A 16,415-nucleotide genomic window follows, 5' to 3' on the forward strand; every position below is an offset into this window, starting at 1 on the left:
ATTGGCTCTTGACTTTTCGTAGTAAGAATGTATTTCCTTATTATCGGACATGATACCACGAAATAACAAACATTCTATTGCGAGGCTTGTAATAATAATAAAAATTACTTCGGAGTTATACTCTTTTATACATTTTACATATTCTTTAAATTAAAATTACACCTGTAATAATGAAGTAAAATATGCTCCATAATGATTATTTACTTTTTCGTTTAACCCCTTGCCCTATGACGTCTTTCTGAACTGTGAACGATCTACCTACTTTGTTATTAATAATTTATTGAAAACAAGAGGAAACTCCAGTCTTATTCTATGTCAACGTGTGCTCTATGGTGTAATCATTGATGACACAGGAATAATATGTAATTTACATTCAAACGAATTGAATAATAAATTTATGTTTGTTAAATTTTATTTGAAATCTTCACCACGAGTTTGACACGACATTGTAGGACAAGGGAAACTTTTTAAATTATTGTATAGCTATCACCTTTTTCCACTTTTTGTATTATGGAGTTAATCGATTTGGCGTGTCAGCCATTCGTATGTATATTTATATTTTATATACTTTATCTATACATATTTTTTTATTAATATATTATATAATTATAAATAAATAAATATATATGTGTTATATAATAATGTATTAATTTATATTATATAGTAATAATATATTCACTTTATCCCCTTCAATATCATCCCTTCCTACAGCAGTGCCCTTCTACCAAGGTACTTTTTAGTTTTTAAAACATATTTTGTACTCGATTTTATATATAGTATTCAGAAATTGCAGCAAATACTCTTTTATCGCATCTAATGATACAAAGCTGTATTCACGAAGTGATAATTTTAGTAGAGGAAATAGAAGACAGTCGTAAAGTCCCATATATGGTAAATATGGCGCTTCTGGTAAAGCATTCGTCGAATGCTTGGCTAAACATTTGCCAATAAAGGTGCAGATACAGTGGCAAGGAACTTGCGACATTTTTTCCTATTAACGACCTGCAGTAGTACTGTACTTTTATTCCATTTTATTTTATTACTATGGCTTACTTTACCCTTTCATCCTTCCTTAACACTAACCGAACCGGCACTTTTGCTACGGTAACCAGTCAAATTACTGGCTACAAAATAAAGGTTAACAAGTTAGATTATAAATTGTTCTTACTAGAAACAAAAACTAAGGGAAATAGAAGAATTGAGAAACTGATTAATCGGACAATTGATATAAAGTTAAATGAACGAAAGAAAACGCTGAATTTTAATCTGGCCATTTGACCATTTTCTTGGTACCCTGAGTGTTAATCGCAAAAATGTTTTTCTTGGACAGTTTTTAGATAGCTAATGTATTATCAAACGGTAAGAATGATATAAAAATTCAATTGTACTTACCGCCACCGAGTATACCGTCTATGGTATAATCCTTTTTTCCATCGTCACCGGGTCGTCCACCACGGAGCAGTCTACTGATAGAACTGACGCTTGGAGGATCCGAGAAGCCTTCCTATTCGAAATAAGTGTCATCAGAATTTATAGAAATTTTATCAATATTTTTAAAGTTGACGTGTTCAAGAATAAACTAATAAAATACGTATCGTTCTATTGAATGTAGTACAATTATTTTATATTATAAACACAATTATGTATAATTAAATAAGTTATTGAAGATTACATTTGAACTAAGACAAAGGTATAGAAACATTTATAAAACATTTATAGATTTGATTTATTATTTTTTACTATTATACACTGTATTCAATTAACAAACATTGATGTACTGAATTGTAATAAAGACAAACAATATTTGTAGCTAAACCTTGAAGATCATTTTCTTAATGAGGAGCTACAGTTTATGACATACGTAGTTTCATGTCTGTTAAACAGTGTCCCTAACGTGATGGTTTCAAAAAAACATCCCTCGTGGGTATCTTGACAGTGTAAGAGTAGTTCTTGAAAATTAAGGTAATTCCATAAAAAAAAGTAAAGAACATTCTCAACAATTTCACTTATACATGATTGCCACTTGTACTTTTGTAAACATTTCTTTAATTGCTTAAATCACCCTACATTTGGAGTGAATTTCATAACAGAAAAACATAAAAAAGACACTTCGTATGAAAAGTTATATTGCATTACTAATAAAAATTGAAAAAACTTCAGCCGAATTTATGTTACACACTTATTTATTTATTAATTTATTTAGCATAATAATATTGAGTATTATACAATGAAGAAACAAGATATTAAACTGATTAGCTATATACGAATCGTTGTTAATTATTCTTCATGCTAGTTTGATCTCTATTCCTAATTCACAAAGGAAATGTAAATTCGATATCGTCATACAACTTTGCATTTCGCTGAACGTGACATTTTCAATTTACAAATGCAACCTACTGCATTACAATTGTATGTGATTATTTTTGAAGGAAAACATACATTTTACCAAGCATGTTTAGCATTATTATACATGTGTAAGACACCGTTATGCGAAACTATATACTTACATACCACGCTTCGATTCTTTGATAATACGGTGAGCTAGGTCATGAAAATTTTCTAGCTATGTAGTGAGGTTGCAGGAGTGTGTGTAAGAGAAGTTATGGTATAAATTTCAGCTGCACCGGAATCCGCTTATTACGGTCACTTTGGGACTTACATTTTTCGACAATATCTGACTGATAAGATTCAGCGGAAGATAAACACTTTTCTGGAGCAACATATTTTAAAAAGAAGACGATAAGGAGAGATAAAATAATATATTGATAACGTTAAAAAACCGATTCAAAAAAACATACTTTATTCATACTTTTGGTTAATTTACTGTTAACGAGATTAACTATCTTTCTTTATTACGTAAATCAAGAAACCTATTTTGCAAAAAGCAGAGCCATAAATTTCGTTTTGCAATTGTTATCGATGGAGGCTTTTAAACAATTATTAAGAATATGTAAGTGCGTTAGTTTAAATCTTATGTATAGATGTTTTTCACTGTATTTTTAGTTGATATTAAAGTTAATCGTATTTGTTATCTTTTCAATGAAACTCCCTCTAAACAACAAATCGCAGGAGAAACAATACTATTAGAATTTCCACCATAAATCGACGCTAAAAAGTAAAACCTTAACATTACCTTTTTACGATAGTTACGTATGAACACTTTTCCTCTGCAATGTGTTTCATATAAAACTACGTAATAATAAATTGGAGATTATAAATGATAAGTGTGCTTAATTTGATATCCTGGTTAACACTAGACTACGAAACGTGTCAATTCGACGGATATCGAATTTTATAAACATTATTTACTAAATGTTCACGTTGATTTCGATCGATGCAATTACGCGAACGTGTATCCCAATTATTAAACCTCTAATCTCTAAAATCTAAATGGACGAATAACAATTTTCCTAGGAACTATACAACAAACTGTACAGTATATGTCGTTAAACCTAATATAAACACGTTGATCGCCACAAGAATTCAGAGCGTTTTATATAACATTCCTTATCGTGTCATAACAAAGGCACATTGTATTAAAATTAATTATTAATGATTCGGTAACGTAACTCTGAAGTTTCACTATTATTTAGTTACTCGTGTAGCTGAATAATTTGATTTGACATCAGTTTTCCTTTCGTAATTGTTTTCAACCAATTTGTAAGTTCCAGTCATCGGTGACCACCGTGTTAACAAAGGAAAATGAACCTTACGAGCAGCTAACTATTGCAGTAATCAAAATGTCCGGTAATAATAATAGATTAGTTATTGGAAGCTTGGATTGAGAATTGTGAAACGTAGATAGAACGGGCCGTAGATCAATGACTTAGTATCCTAGTTCTAAAGTTGTACTATTATTAATTTACCCGTGTTACTAAACATTCTACTCCGATACCAGTTCTCTCACAATTATCTCCAGCAATTTGAACACTCCAATCATCGATAACTGTAATCAACTTGTCAACAAATACCACCACAATCCCAACAAACCCACAAACTCGGTAAAAAACAAAGTTCCCATAGGAGCAAACGAAGAAAGATACCAGACAGCAAGGATAAAGAAACACGCGTGCTCGCGGTTCGGAAAAGGGAAGGCCGCGTTACGGAAAATAGAAAGTAACGGAGAAACGGGGGGGTACAAGGAGGAAAGGTGAAAAAGTGGAGAAAAAAGCGAAAAGAAGAGAAAAAAAAAGCGAAAAAGGGGGTTGTCGGTGTCGATGGCTATCTTTCGGATCGACGATCTCAGAAACAATAACGATTCTTGTGCCGTTGATGGCGGTTGAGGCTTTAGGTCCGGGGCGATGACAGGAGGAAAGAGACAGAGATCTCTGTTAGAGAGCACCGCGAGGATCGGTGAGAAGGATAGATGCCGCCTCGGGGTCCTCCGGCCCAGGAACGCCTCCTCCCAGCATTAAATGCCGTATTAATGCCGGCTACGACCGCCTGCTTCCACGACTGCAACGGCGTACGCGTTCACGAAACTGTTTTTTCTCTTCGGCCCTCGTGTACCCTTTCTCTCCGCGCGGATCCCTCTTTATCCGACTCGCGCGCCGGCAGTCCTACCGCTCGTGCATTCCTCTTACCTCCGTAGAATTTATCTCTTTATCGAGAATCGCCGTCGGTACTCGCTCCATGGACCGCGGACGTGAATCGGTCCGATCGGCGGCGATGGCGGGGCGGTGGGGGAGATGGGGATGGGCCCAGTTGCCTGGAATTTCCGGCGGATCTTGATTTGAGAACCTCCGGTCCGATCCCGCGTTCCGGAGAAACATTTAGCTATCGGTTGCCGTCTTTTTTCGTTTGCCTCCTTATGGGAAGCTGCTACCGCCACCCCAATATCTCGATTAACGGTTCGCGGCGGTGCAAAGCTGGTCCCTTCCGACTTTTCGTATCGGACGGGCCACCATCGATCCTCCCTGGACTTTGTTGATCTTATTTCGGGGGATGGCTGAATGAGATTTTCAGATCTGTCGACGGTGCTCGGTGGATCTTAGAGGAAGTATAGGGGATACTTGTCTTCTAGCAGTGATAGAGGATCTCTGTTTATCGTCTTTCTATTACCGCGTTGCGGAGTTTTTAGCGTTAACCGAGAAGGCTCATGTGGAAAATGATTATCCTCTATTCCCGTTGCGAACGGGCGAAGCCGGCGCGGCGGTGTTTCCGATTTTTCAAGGTGTTCAGATAAACCCCCTACACGGAAGAGCTATTCTTGGAAAAGTCGTTTTGCATACTCGAAAATCGCGTCACGAACGAGGGAGCGTTACGCCAATGAGGCGTGGGTGTAGGCGGCGGGCAGTAACGTATTAAAGGACACGCGAGTTGCCTCGGGCCGCTCACGTACACCCCTGCCCACCTCGTGCACGCCTCGTGTACAAGATTAAAAAGCCCCACTCACTGCGATCTTTGGAGAGATAGAGAGACCCTGCGGAAACGTCCACCCCCGATCGGCAGATCGAACAATACCTTTCAACGTTTTCCCCGACGAAAAACTCTGGCCCGCTAGATTAATATGTATCGCGGCCGGATTCTTCGGTTGGTAGCGAACGGTTATTTCGTTATTGCTAATCGTGACTTCCTGATGCGGACCTCTCGCCTGAAACGATGGGTCCGGAGATGCTGGTATTGGTCGGCGAAATTTCTTTTCGTTGTTCCTTGTTTTATCAGGGACCGTGGCTTTTATAACTGATATGAAAAGTCGGACTGTAATAACAGTGGTCTACGAAATTGAACTTTCCGGTGCGTTTCGGGTGTCGTTTTTGTCTTTCATCGTTCTTTAAGTAGGTTTAAATATTTATTATGTTATTAAAATTTATTATATTAATTATTATTATTAGTAGTAGTAGTTATTATAATTCATGATCAAGATACAATATATGCTTACAGTTGAAAAATTGATTTTCTTAAAAACTCTGAGTGATGAAAGAAAACGAATTACATATTCGAATTCAGTGTGAGAAATATGTTAATATGTTAACCTATCATTTTTAACGGGGATAAAGATTTTTGTAAAATATGTTATTCTGGCCGTCAGAAATTGGTGATGGTTAGTTTATCGATTTTGTAGTGGATTCGAGGCTAGTTCATTGATCTGCATTTTATTGATTATGAAATATGTGATTTCGAGTTAGTGGTGCAGGGAACTAAAGGGTTAAGTAAAATGTTTCTGACTAGGTGCCAATGATAACTATAAGTGACAGAAAGTCTTTTTCGTTGCTGCTAGATATTATTGATGACAGAAATTTATTTTGGTTATTCGTTATAATTCATACCAAAAAGGATTTATTTTAGTCACTCGTAAAAATTATATTTCGTAGTTGTCCATTTGAAATGTGCTTAATACTTCGAGAACATTTTTATATAATAGTCTTCTAATTTTTCGTACTCTTAAAATATTTCAGCATATTTGTTTCTTACATAAAATCCCAATATTTAAAATAATACTCCTATTTCTGTTTCAATAAGAAATAAGCGCTTAGATAAATTTTATGAATCAAATATCAGTTATTGTCCATTTTGTACATGATTCTAAAAAATATCGTCATACGAACTGCAATAAATTCCTCTCTATAGTTTAGAAATTTTATAATGAATTTTTCGATTTGATAAAATTGTATATGTTACTTCATTGTTTTACTTTGAATTAATGATTAATAGTACCTGTACAAACAATCAATAAATCAATCGAATACGAAAATCTCTTAAATAAAAATATCTTATACAACGTAGTTAATAATAAAATTTATTTCAATTCAGAGATCAATGTATACTTAGACATACACGTATGAAGCTAATACGAAACAATTAAAATATAGAAGAATATCTTATCAGTAATTAATAATTACTTTACATAATATTCACGAATATTTACGCAAACAAGTTTAATATTTGTAAATTCACGATGTTCGGTAAGAGAAAGTTTGTGCATTATTTCTTACCTTTACCAGTTTTTCTCGAATTTCCCACGAGAAGATGCCAGGATTGTCCCTCTTCATTTCTTCGATTCTTGCTTCGATCTCGGGGGTAGCAACCCTCGGTTTACTGCCACCGATCACACCGGGTCTGATCGAGCCGGTTTCCTGGTAGCGATTCAGAATTTTCGAAACGCAGCCATGAGACACGCGAAGCTGTCGAGATATAATGCAAGGACGAACACCTGCAGCAGCCATTTCGACTATTTTCAGACGAATGTGATTCGGAAGTGGTCGGCCGTTGATGAAGACACCTCCGAGCTGATTCATGCGACCTTGCCCTGACAAAGTATTGCACCAATCTTTTACTAGTCAATTCAAACAGCTGGAACGTATATTCGTAAATATTCAATGACACACAATAAGAGAATCTTAACGCTAGATTCACAGCCAGTTCTATACACCCGTCCCTCAATTTACATGGCACTTTCTTTACGGGATAAATCAGAACACTATTTACTCGGTAGTTTTTATGTAGGATCTCAACTTGCGCGATCTGAATTTAGTAACATCAAATAAAATGTAGGGTAGATCGAGGCGAATCGAATCAGTTCAGTTTCAACAGCGAAAAACTAATAGTTAAAACTAAGAATGAAAATTTATGCTCATACATCTGTCATTAATACACATTTAACTTCGGGATAGGTAAAATAAATTGTTTAAACGTGAAAATCTTCGTTTTATGAGCAGAAAACTGGAAAGGAGGAATATCCGATCCACCACAAAATTTCGGGGTGAACTACGTTATTTTTACGTTTAAAATATTTTTCACGGTGAATACTAGTAATAGCAAACACATTTGAATTTCCAAGCTTAGCTTGCCATTTTAAATGCGAAATTCTAACTACATATTTTAGACTAGCCACGAATTGGTTACATTCACGCGCGTTCACTTCGATGAACTATTGACGACGTATTGGATTAAATGTAGAGAAGGTGTCTGAACTAATATGAATGGTCAGCATGCTCATTTCTACAGCAATGTAACAAATATGGCTAATATTCTTATTTTTATCCGATTCGCCTCGGTGCCCTACTTTGTCTAACCGAAATGTCCTTACTATTATCTTATTGTTAAACTATATGGAATAAATGTGTACTTCTAAAGCCTAGAATAAAACGCCTGCTTTTCTTTCCAATATTTTGTTTTGTCTTCTACCGACACACTCCATGCGATTTTCATTCGCGTAAAACGAATCCACGTGGAACGGATTCCCTTGCAAATGGAGGTGTAAGAGTAAATGCAGAGAAACTCATGAACAACCTATACCGACAAATACCAGTGTATTCGTGACCAGACAGCAAGATGTTTAATTGAACACTAAAGATCCTACTGTAACCCAAATTATACAAATTTGGACTTAAACCACTACGATCCTACATCCCTACGGGTTAAAATACTCGTTTCGATGTTTAGAGAATGTTAGTTCGATTGTATCCGTTTTCGTGGTAATCAAATTCAATTATTGAGAAGAGAAAAGGCTGCAGATGAGCGAGCGTTAGCACAGCTTGGCATAGAGGCGGCCTAGGGAAAAAATTGAAGCGCAATTGCAGTGATTGGGCTTGAAATTAGCGGCTGAATCCAGGTTCGAGGCGCAAACGTGAAATCAGATAACAGGTCGGCGAGTTCGAGCCAGGGAATACCAAAAATAAGACTAACAACCGTAAAATTGAAGAAGTTATGCGCACGGGAGACCGTTTCCAAGTCTGACGAGTATAATGCCCGATCGTTAGTCGAATTAGCCATCCTTCCGTACGTGGCATTACTTTCTTTGCCATCGCACGCCGCGGCTCCGCCGTTATAATTACTGTCCTTGCATGCAAAAATTTCAGTTCATACACAAACGAACACCGGAAGCATACGATTACGTTAATAACATCTTCGGAAAAAGCACTGGTTTACGAGGAGCGTTCGGCAACGATCATTCTTACGCATGCGTTACGTCGTAAGATAATGATTAGTTTGGTTGTTATGGTACAAGTTACACGAAAAATGATATACTGGAATGATGGAAAAATTTAGTTGAGTAAAAATATCGTTGCATTCATTTCTCATTGTTCCGGTTAGTGTTAAATATCTCTGGATAGCAATAGTACAACTATATTGAAAATTTCATTGGTTCAAAGTTCACGATATTTTATCTCAGTGTGTGAGACCACACTTTTATATTTAGGGGTTAAGAATGCCAACATACTCTTTGGCATTATTTTTGAAGTTTTATGGTATAAAACCAGAATTAGCAGGCCGCTTTCAATAGCCCATCTTGGAGTTCCACATTTTTGAAGAAATACACGCACTGTTTTGAGAAACTTCTTGGCGAATTGGTTTGCTAATGTGCATTGTAAAGTATAAATCAATCGAAATCTTAATGAACACATTTTTCTCATTTGTTTGAGGAAATACGTATTAGGTGACTCGATGGCTCGGTAGTTCTAGTGTCAAGAGAATGGAAGAAAATTCAATCTTTCCAAAGTTCAAAATGGGATACCATTTAATTTTTTCTTTACAGATTTTCGATTGCGTCGAGACTTGGATAATAGTCAAATTACTACAGTGATTCGATGTTATTCCTTTGAAATAGTGTGCCGAACCAACTTGAAATTTTGGCCGAACCAACGAACTATGAGATTGATCCATTAAAACTGTTACTATTGTTGTTATATGTATATTATAAAATTTTTATTCTAATTCTAAGCTAAAATCTTATGTTAGCATAAACATAATTTTGTATGGCATTATTTTTAATGTAATGTGTAATCATTAAGTTATTAAAAATATTATCACCAATCAATAACTCTTGATTTATACAAAAATTTATTAGAATAGAATTTATTAGATTAGAAAATATTCATGCACGAAATGAAATAATTTATTTACAATATTAAACAGTTTGCTTATGGTAGTGAGAAAGAAACTGTTACAAGGTGGTTACGTGTGATTTTATCACTGTCTTCAAAGACAAGCAGAAGAGGAGATACATTTTGATAAGCCACCTGATTAAATTATGCAGCTGAATTTATTAGCTCCTTGTTTATTGCATGTAGAACGTTTTGCTCGTTCTTTTTTATTAATTCATTCAGTAACGACAACTAATATATTCATTTTCGAGCTATCGGAACGTTGCATCGAAACATGAATTCTTTATGTATACAAGATTCGAATGTATTATCAGATTGGATAATCTTAACGAGTGTCCTTCAAATTATCTACGAGTTTCGAGATAATGATGACATCCCTTTAAAAGAACATGAAGATACTTTTCAGATACGCTCATTTCATCAAAGACTAATATTTTCCGACGATCAAACACGTGAAATTCATATTATCGTTGATGTCAGTATATAACTTCGTTATGACTTTCTATGATAAATTTCCGTTTTCAATGGCAAACAATTTAATACGCAAACGCTACGGTCGGCATTATGGATCTTTGTATGTACACAGAAATAACTCTATAGAATGAATCGTTTGTAATGATAACACTAAAATTTCTGGCCCATAAAACTTTATTGCAACGTGATCATATCATTCTGTATCATTGAATTAGTTCTTGAATAAATATATTTCGTCAATCATATTGACGTCTTTCAATTTTACAGAAAATGACACGCGGATTATAGGAGCACTAACTAAATAGATAAATTTCAGATGATGAAAACAGCAAGGTGACCATAAACCGACCGTAAGAATAAGAAATAAGAAGAAAGAAGAACAACATACTTAATCTGCTTTAAATCTTTCCCGCGTTTAGTAATTCCACGCGTTCGTCTACATTAATTGGTTTCTAAGGTAAAAATGATATAGCTTCTTTCAATACAACTTCCCCAATGGAGCTGTATATTACATTTTTGTAATTTATTTTTACCAATCCAAGTATTGTCCGAAAGTCTGTTGAATAAGGTGTACTCTCGGAGTTGGATTCTTTTGGTTTAGCTTTATAAAAGAGAAAAACTGTATATTTTAAAGCAAATGTTACTATATAGCGTAGAATACCAGACAATTACCGTAATTATATAAATATTTATTGCTTGCAGATTCTACAACATCAAACTTAGACACAAATTATTGGAAAATACTAAACAGATGTAAAACACTTTTAAGTTTTATATTCAGTGTACAACCTTAAGAAATTTTCTGTCTGATGATAATAAACTAATAATATTAACTAAATAATAAACTGATTCTAACCAATGACTATCGTCTATTATATAATTAATGTACTTTTTCCTGTTTACTAAATATGTTTGTACAGAAATAACTCACATTTCAAATGGTGCCTAATTAAATACACAGTACAGTTAAATTTGATCATTTGTTTATTATAGACTTCAAAACGCTTCTACAGTGAAGGTATTTCAATTACAAAATCAATCAGAGGTAATTCATCTTTGATGCTATATAATAAATACCCTTACAATTGACAAATGTAATAAAATTTGTTTGAATTACAGACCAGTTTTACATTGTATTATTTGGATTTTACCATTGAAAATCTTTTCATTAAGATCTACATTTTATGAGAGTATTTAATGGACTCTTATCGCCCGTTACACGTACTTGCCTACAACACGATACGTATCATTTTTGCAAATTAATTTGTAATAATAAACAATACGATAGCATTGTTATAAATAATGTAAAATAGTTGTTTATTATAAAAATCAAAGATCTTAATAAATAATAAGAAATTCGACGTCTTAATAAATCAAATTGTATAAAGGAAAGTGGGGCAGAATCAGATTTGTAGTTTATTTCAATTTGTACCAAAAATTTCAATGGAAAAACATGTTCAGACATGTAGGTAGATCTCTTTGTTGGATTTTAAAGAATAAGAAAATAATGATTCTTTTTGGAAAAAATTGTTTTATTCATAAGAAACTAAGATTTACCGAAGATATGCAAAATTACGGTTTTGCCCCGTAGGGCTATGTAAGAACGGGTACCCTTTGAAAGGCGTATAAAATCTAATATAATCATACAACTTTTGTTTCAATAAGTTAAAAAATAATTAAACATTTGTTTTCAATAATTTCTACAACCGTAGTATTATTCTAATTAAATTTAACTTATAGAAATTTATATTAAGGGTTTAGGAACTTTCATCGTATTTATAGACAATTTGAGTTCATCTTAACTATGTATAATATTACCCTTAATTACTAACTAATCAAATATTGCCAATTTTTCTGAAATGAGTTAGAAAATATTTCTTTCATCTGTCACAGTAAATAGTGCGAAGCAAAACTGAGAATCCGGTTCTGCTCCAAATGAATTGATTTACTAAACTTACTAATTAGATATTCTACTTCAGAACATAATAGAGAGATGAATAAAATAACAAAGTAGTCTATAAAGACTATAAAATACGAATAGTGTTTTTCTGAATGGATTCTTCAATGCTAAGATATAAAAAAGCTGCTCTAAGCAGCCACTTCACCGCCAAAATATCGCAATTCTTCAACTTGAAATTTTGATCTTCGTTTACACGGAACACTGTGATGATCTCTAATCTACAACTCGTCTCATAAATATTTTTTTCGATATCATTGTTTTAATTATAAGTAACGGATCTCAAATAATTCGGAAGCTTCGGTTATCAATGACCGCCGTGTTAGTCAACGTGTTAACCCTTATCACTCGGAGAGTATCGTAGAATGATTGCCAGTTGCTCAAAATAAGTTTTGTTCATTTCAAAGAGGAAATTCGATTATGAATGTTGGATAAGCATAAAATAATACGAAGAAACAGGAAATTAATTCATACATATGTTACTGTTACAATTGTGGTTGATGTATCCGTGCTTGTCAGTGAGACTGCCGGTTGGAGTGATACGGGATAAATTACAATTGTAGTGATTCCACAATAAATCAATGCTTGTGCCTGTTCGAATATTCTTTATATCGATAAAAAAACCAGCTGATTAACAGGTTAGGTAATTAATTCTGAATGACAGATACACCTTCAAATGACTGTAAATTTTGTAGCAACTCTTATACGTCTTCCAGCAACATAATGATTTGCTGAGAAAATCTTTAGAAGAAAGTTGTAAGTTGTTGTAGTTCTTTTCTTTTCTTATGAATGTGGAACTAAATATTTTAACAACTTAATGTTCGCATTAACCCTTTAACCCATATAATAACATATCAAACTCATGGTAAAGATTTTGAACTGAATTTAACGAGCACAAATATTATTCGATTCTTTTGAATTTAAATTAAATAACGTCTTCTGCTATCAATTATATTTTAGAGCAACGATTGATAATGTGTCTACAATTTTTTTTCTTAATAAATTATTAACGACAAAGTAGTTGAATCGATCATAGTGGAGAAATAAATCGTAGAGCTAAAAGTTAATGTCACAATTCATTTGGAGTTATTCGAAACGATGATAAGACTCGGTTGAAAAGTAATGAACTTTCATTTGTATTTCGACAACGAATACAGCCATTGCAATGAGATAAAAAAGAAATGATTCAGCAGCTAGAAAATTCATATTTATTTTTCTAGATAATCGCCGTCACGTTCGTTACATTTATGACAACGCGAGACAAGTTTCTTCATTATGCGAACAAAAAATTCTAGTGGCCTTTTTATACTTTACACAGGGTGTCATGTAATTGGTGGTACAACCGGATAGGGATTGAGTCTATGTTAAAAAATAACTCGAAAATATAGAATAAAAGATTTCAAACCTCGACTTTAACACTAAAACCACCCAGCAATTAAAGTCACTTATTTCCAATTCCTTATAAAATTAGAATAATTCGTTTCATGAGATTCGAATGGCCTCCTCATCTTGTATCTTTACAAATACACAAATTTCATTTAAAATCTCTCACAGAAACGCTTTCATAACTTAAATACTTGCAAAATAATTATTCTCAAGTGAGTCAATTTGATCTATTCGATATTTTCATGTTAAAAATCTACTCGGTACACGTACAGTCGACCAAGTCTCAACTCAAAGGATATCACCTTCCATTAGGAGTGCTGCTGACTAGGGTAGTGTTCTTTATAATGACGATCAGTTTAGACCAATATCGTGGATAATGTATTCTCCTGTGTTCTTGAATTTAGTAACTCTTACATATCATGTGGATACTGTTTACAAACAAAATAGCCACTGTACATCGCACAAAAAATCGTAAATCTCGGTCGCAACGATACACGATCATAGCGAATTTTCATATTCAACTTTCTCAAGAATTCAACATCGATAATCAAACATCAATAAACATTCTTTGCTATTTTCTCGCAAGAAAGCACTTCTCGCCTACTTTAACACTAGGCTTACGCGTCAACTCGACGCATATTGAATTCTGAAAACGTTACTTGATGAACGTTTATGTCGGTTCTGATAGATGCAATTACTCGCATACGTATCCTAATAGTTGTAAATCCCTAATCTCCACGATCCAAACGAACAAACATCAATCTTCCCAGGAACAATAGAATAAACCATACAATAAACGTCCATAAATCTACTCATAAATGTCCATATCTCGCAGTTTCCTCAACTTCATTATCTTCAAAATGATCACCTCCACATATGTTCGATTCCAGGAAAAGGTGAGAATCAAAAGGAGCTACCTACAAATTCTAAGTCGGATTCGAACGACCTCAAACATCAATCTTCCAAGGACATCCCGTTGACATCGAAGTCATATCGAACCTCGCTCGAAATGACAATACGCGTCAGGCAAAAAGACTGAGCACGTTCACAGAGAAGGGATGCAGTAACAATCCGAGTCCTCGCGCAGCCATCTTATTCCATTCTCGCGATACAGACGAAAGACGCTTCCCAGTCGACCCTCGACCCACAGGTTAAACTATCCCTAAACGTCCCGCAGCTGATCACCAGCGACAATCCACTCTCTCCGTCCCGTAATCCACGCGCGTCGAGTACCAACCTTGAAAGGGGTATCCACCGAAAATGGGCCTCATGCCGTTGGTGACATCCATGCTGGCGATCGTTGGCGGCACCGTTCACTAAAAAAATCCTCGCGTGTTCCCGTTACCACTGGTCCGATCCTCCGACAAAGACACAACAATCCGTTTCCACTGACGGCGGGTTTGCTTTGCTATCGGAAGGAAGAGAGCACGCCGACACCGAACGGCTCGCGGTAAAAAGGACAGGTAAGTCTCGTGGACTGGCACGGGGACCGAGAGGGACGGACGGAGGTGCATCGGCTTCGCGTGGAGGGCGAGGACACGCGCGCGCGGCCGATAGAGAGAAGAACGAGCGAAGCGCGGAAGGGAACGGCGAGGAGAAGACGAAGAGGAGAGGCGAAAAAAAAGGAAGAAAATGAAAGGAAAAACTCGAGCTCGCCAGGGGGACGCGGGCCACGAAGGGTAGCCGGTGTGTCCCGGGCTAGGATACTAAACAAGAAAACGAATAAGCGGCCAGCACGCGTAGCTTTCGTTGCGAGGGGTACCGGTGCAATAACGTGTCAGTTCTGCCACTGGTACCCTCGTGTCCCTCCAACTGTGTCGGGCAATGGGGGGCTTTCTCTCTTTCTTTGTCAAGCCCGGCTGCCTAGAAAAAAGGAAGGGGGCCGTCGAGGCCCTGGGACTAACGGGGTATATATCACCGGGGTCTCAAGCTCGGCTACGCCCTGCTATTTGGTTGGGTAACCGATCACCTCGCGGTGGGCGTGCTTAGCTACGGGAACGCCTACCGAACGTAGTGCCGCGTTCACTGGACGATCGCGACCGGTCTTCTCCGCGCGTGGCCTTCTCGCTTACTTGCTCTCCTAGGCCCCAGGATTTTGTAAAACCGTGTACAGCTCTTGCCATGCAGCTTATGAGGCCGATAAGAAAGCTGCCGCGGTCTGAAAAGCTTGTCAGCCCATCGCCGCTTGCCACGCGTCCCCGCCGGAACGAAGCCATGTGACGAAAGCGGACTCGGTGAACGCGGCTTAACCCTTTGCACTCGAGAGCCGACTCACTGTCGCAATTTCGTTTGTCATGGGGGAATTTGACAATTCTGTGCTAGGTATTAGCATTTTGTGGAATGTAATTGGACATGAAATATTGGGATGAAATAGTTTTGATACTTTATTCCTGTATTGTTCAGTATGGAAAGATTCATCTGTTTTATTAACACTAGAACTACCGAGCAGTGGAACTGATATTTAAACATTCTTTTATGGAAACCGTAGAAGTGTGTTGATTAAAATGTCAGTTAAGTTATATTTTAATTTGTGTATTGATGAATCAACTATTTTAATCATTTCTTGAAGAAGCATTTATATGCTTTCAATTATTATGAATGAATAAATAAGGAATGGGTCATTTCTACCCATCTGGTAGTTTTAGTGTTAAGAAATGATTGTTGTATGCAACGGAATAGATTTCGAGTGATAAAAGTTAATTGTTTTTCTGTGAGTGTCGAATATAGTCGAATGTTGACGCGTTCCCTTTCGTTGCTGATTTCGACTTTAG

The 16,415-nt window shown here is 35.8% G+C and overlaps 1 protein-coding gene across 1 annotated transcript in view; it reads right to left on the reverse strand.

The window, feature by feature from the left end:
* The window catches only part of LOC116433748 (protein gooseberry-neuro), a 36,013-nt gene extending 21,080 nt beyond the window's left edge, over window positions 1–14,933 (reverse strand). Inside the window, exons 1-3 of the mRNA XM_031992163.2 lie at window positions 14,882–14,933; window positions 6,936–7,249; window positions 1,393–1,504 (exon numbers count right to left, since the gene is read on the reverse strand). Of these exons, the coding sequence (XP_031848023.1) occupies window positions 1,393–1,504; window positions 6,936–7,249; window positions 14,882–14,933 (478 nt within the window). The remainder of the gene's footprint in view (window positions 1–1,392; window positions 1,505–6,935; window positions 7,250–14,881) is intronic.
* Window positions 14,934–16,415: the final 1,482 nt, after the last annotated feature.

This window comes from Nomia melanderi, chromosome 14, assembly GCF_051020985.1.
Source record: "Nomia melanderi isolate GNS246 chromosome 14, iyNomMela1, whole genome shotgun sequence".
Classification (NCBI taxonomy): Eukaryota; Metazoa; Arthropoda; class Insecta; order Hymenoptera; family Halictidae; genus Nomia; species Nomia melanderi.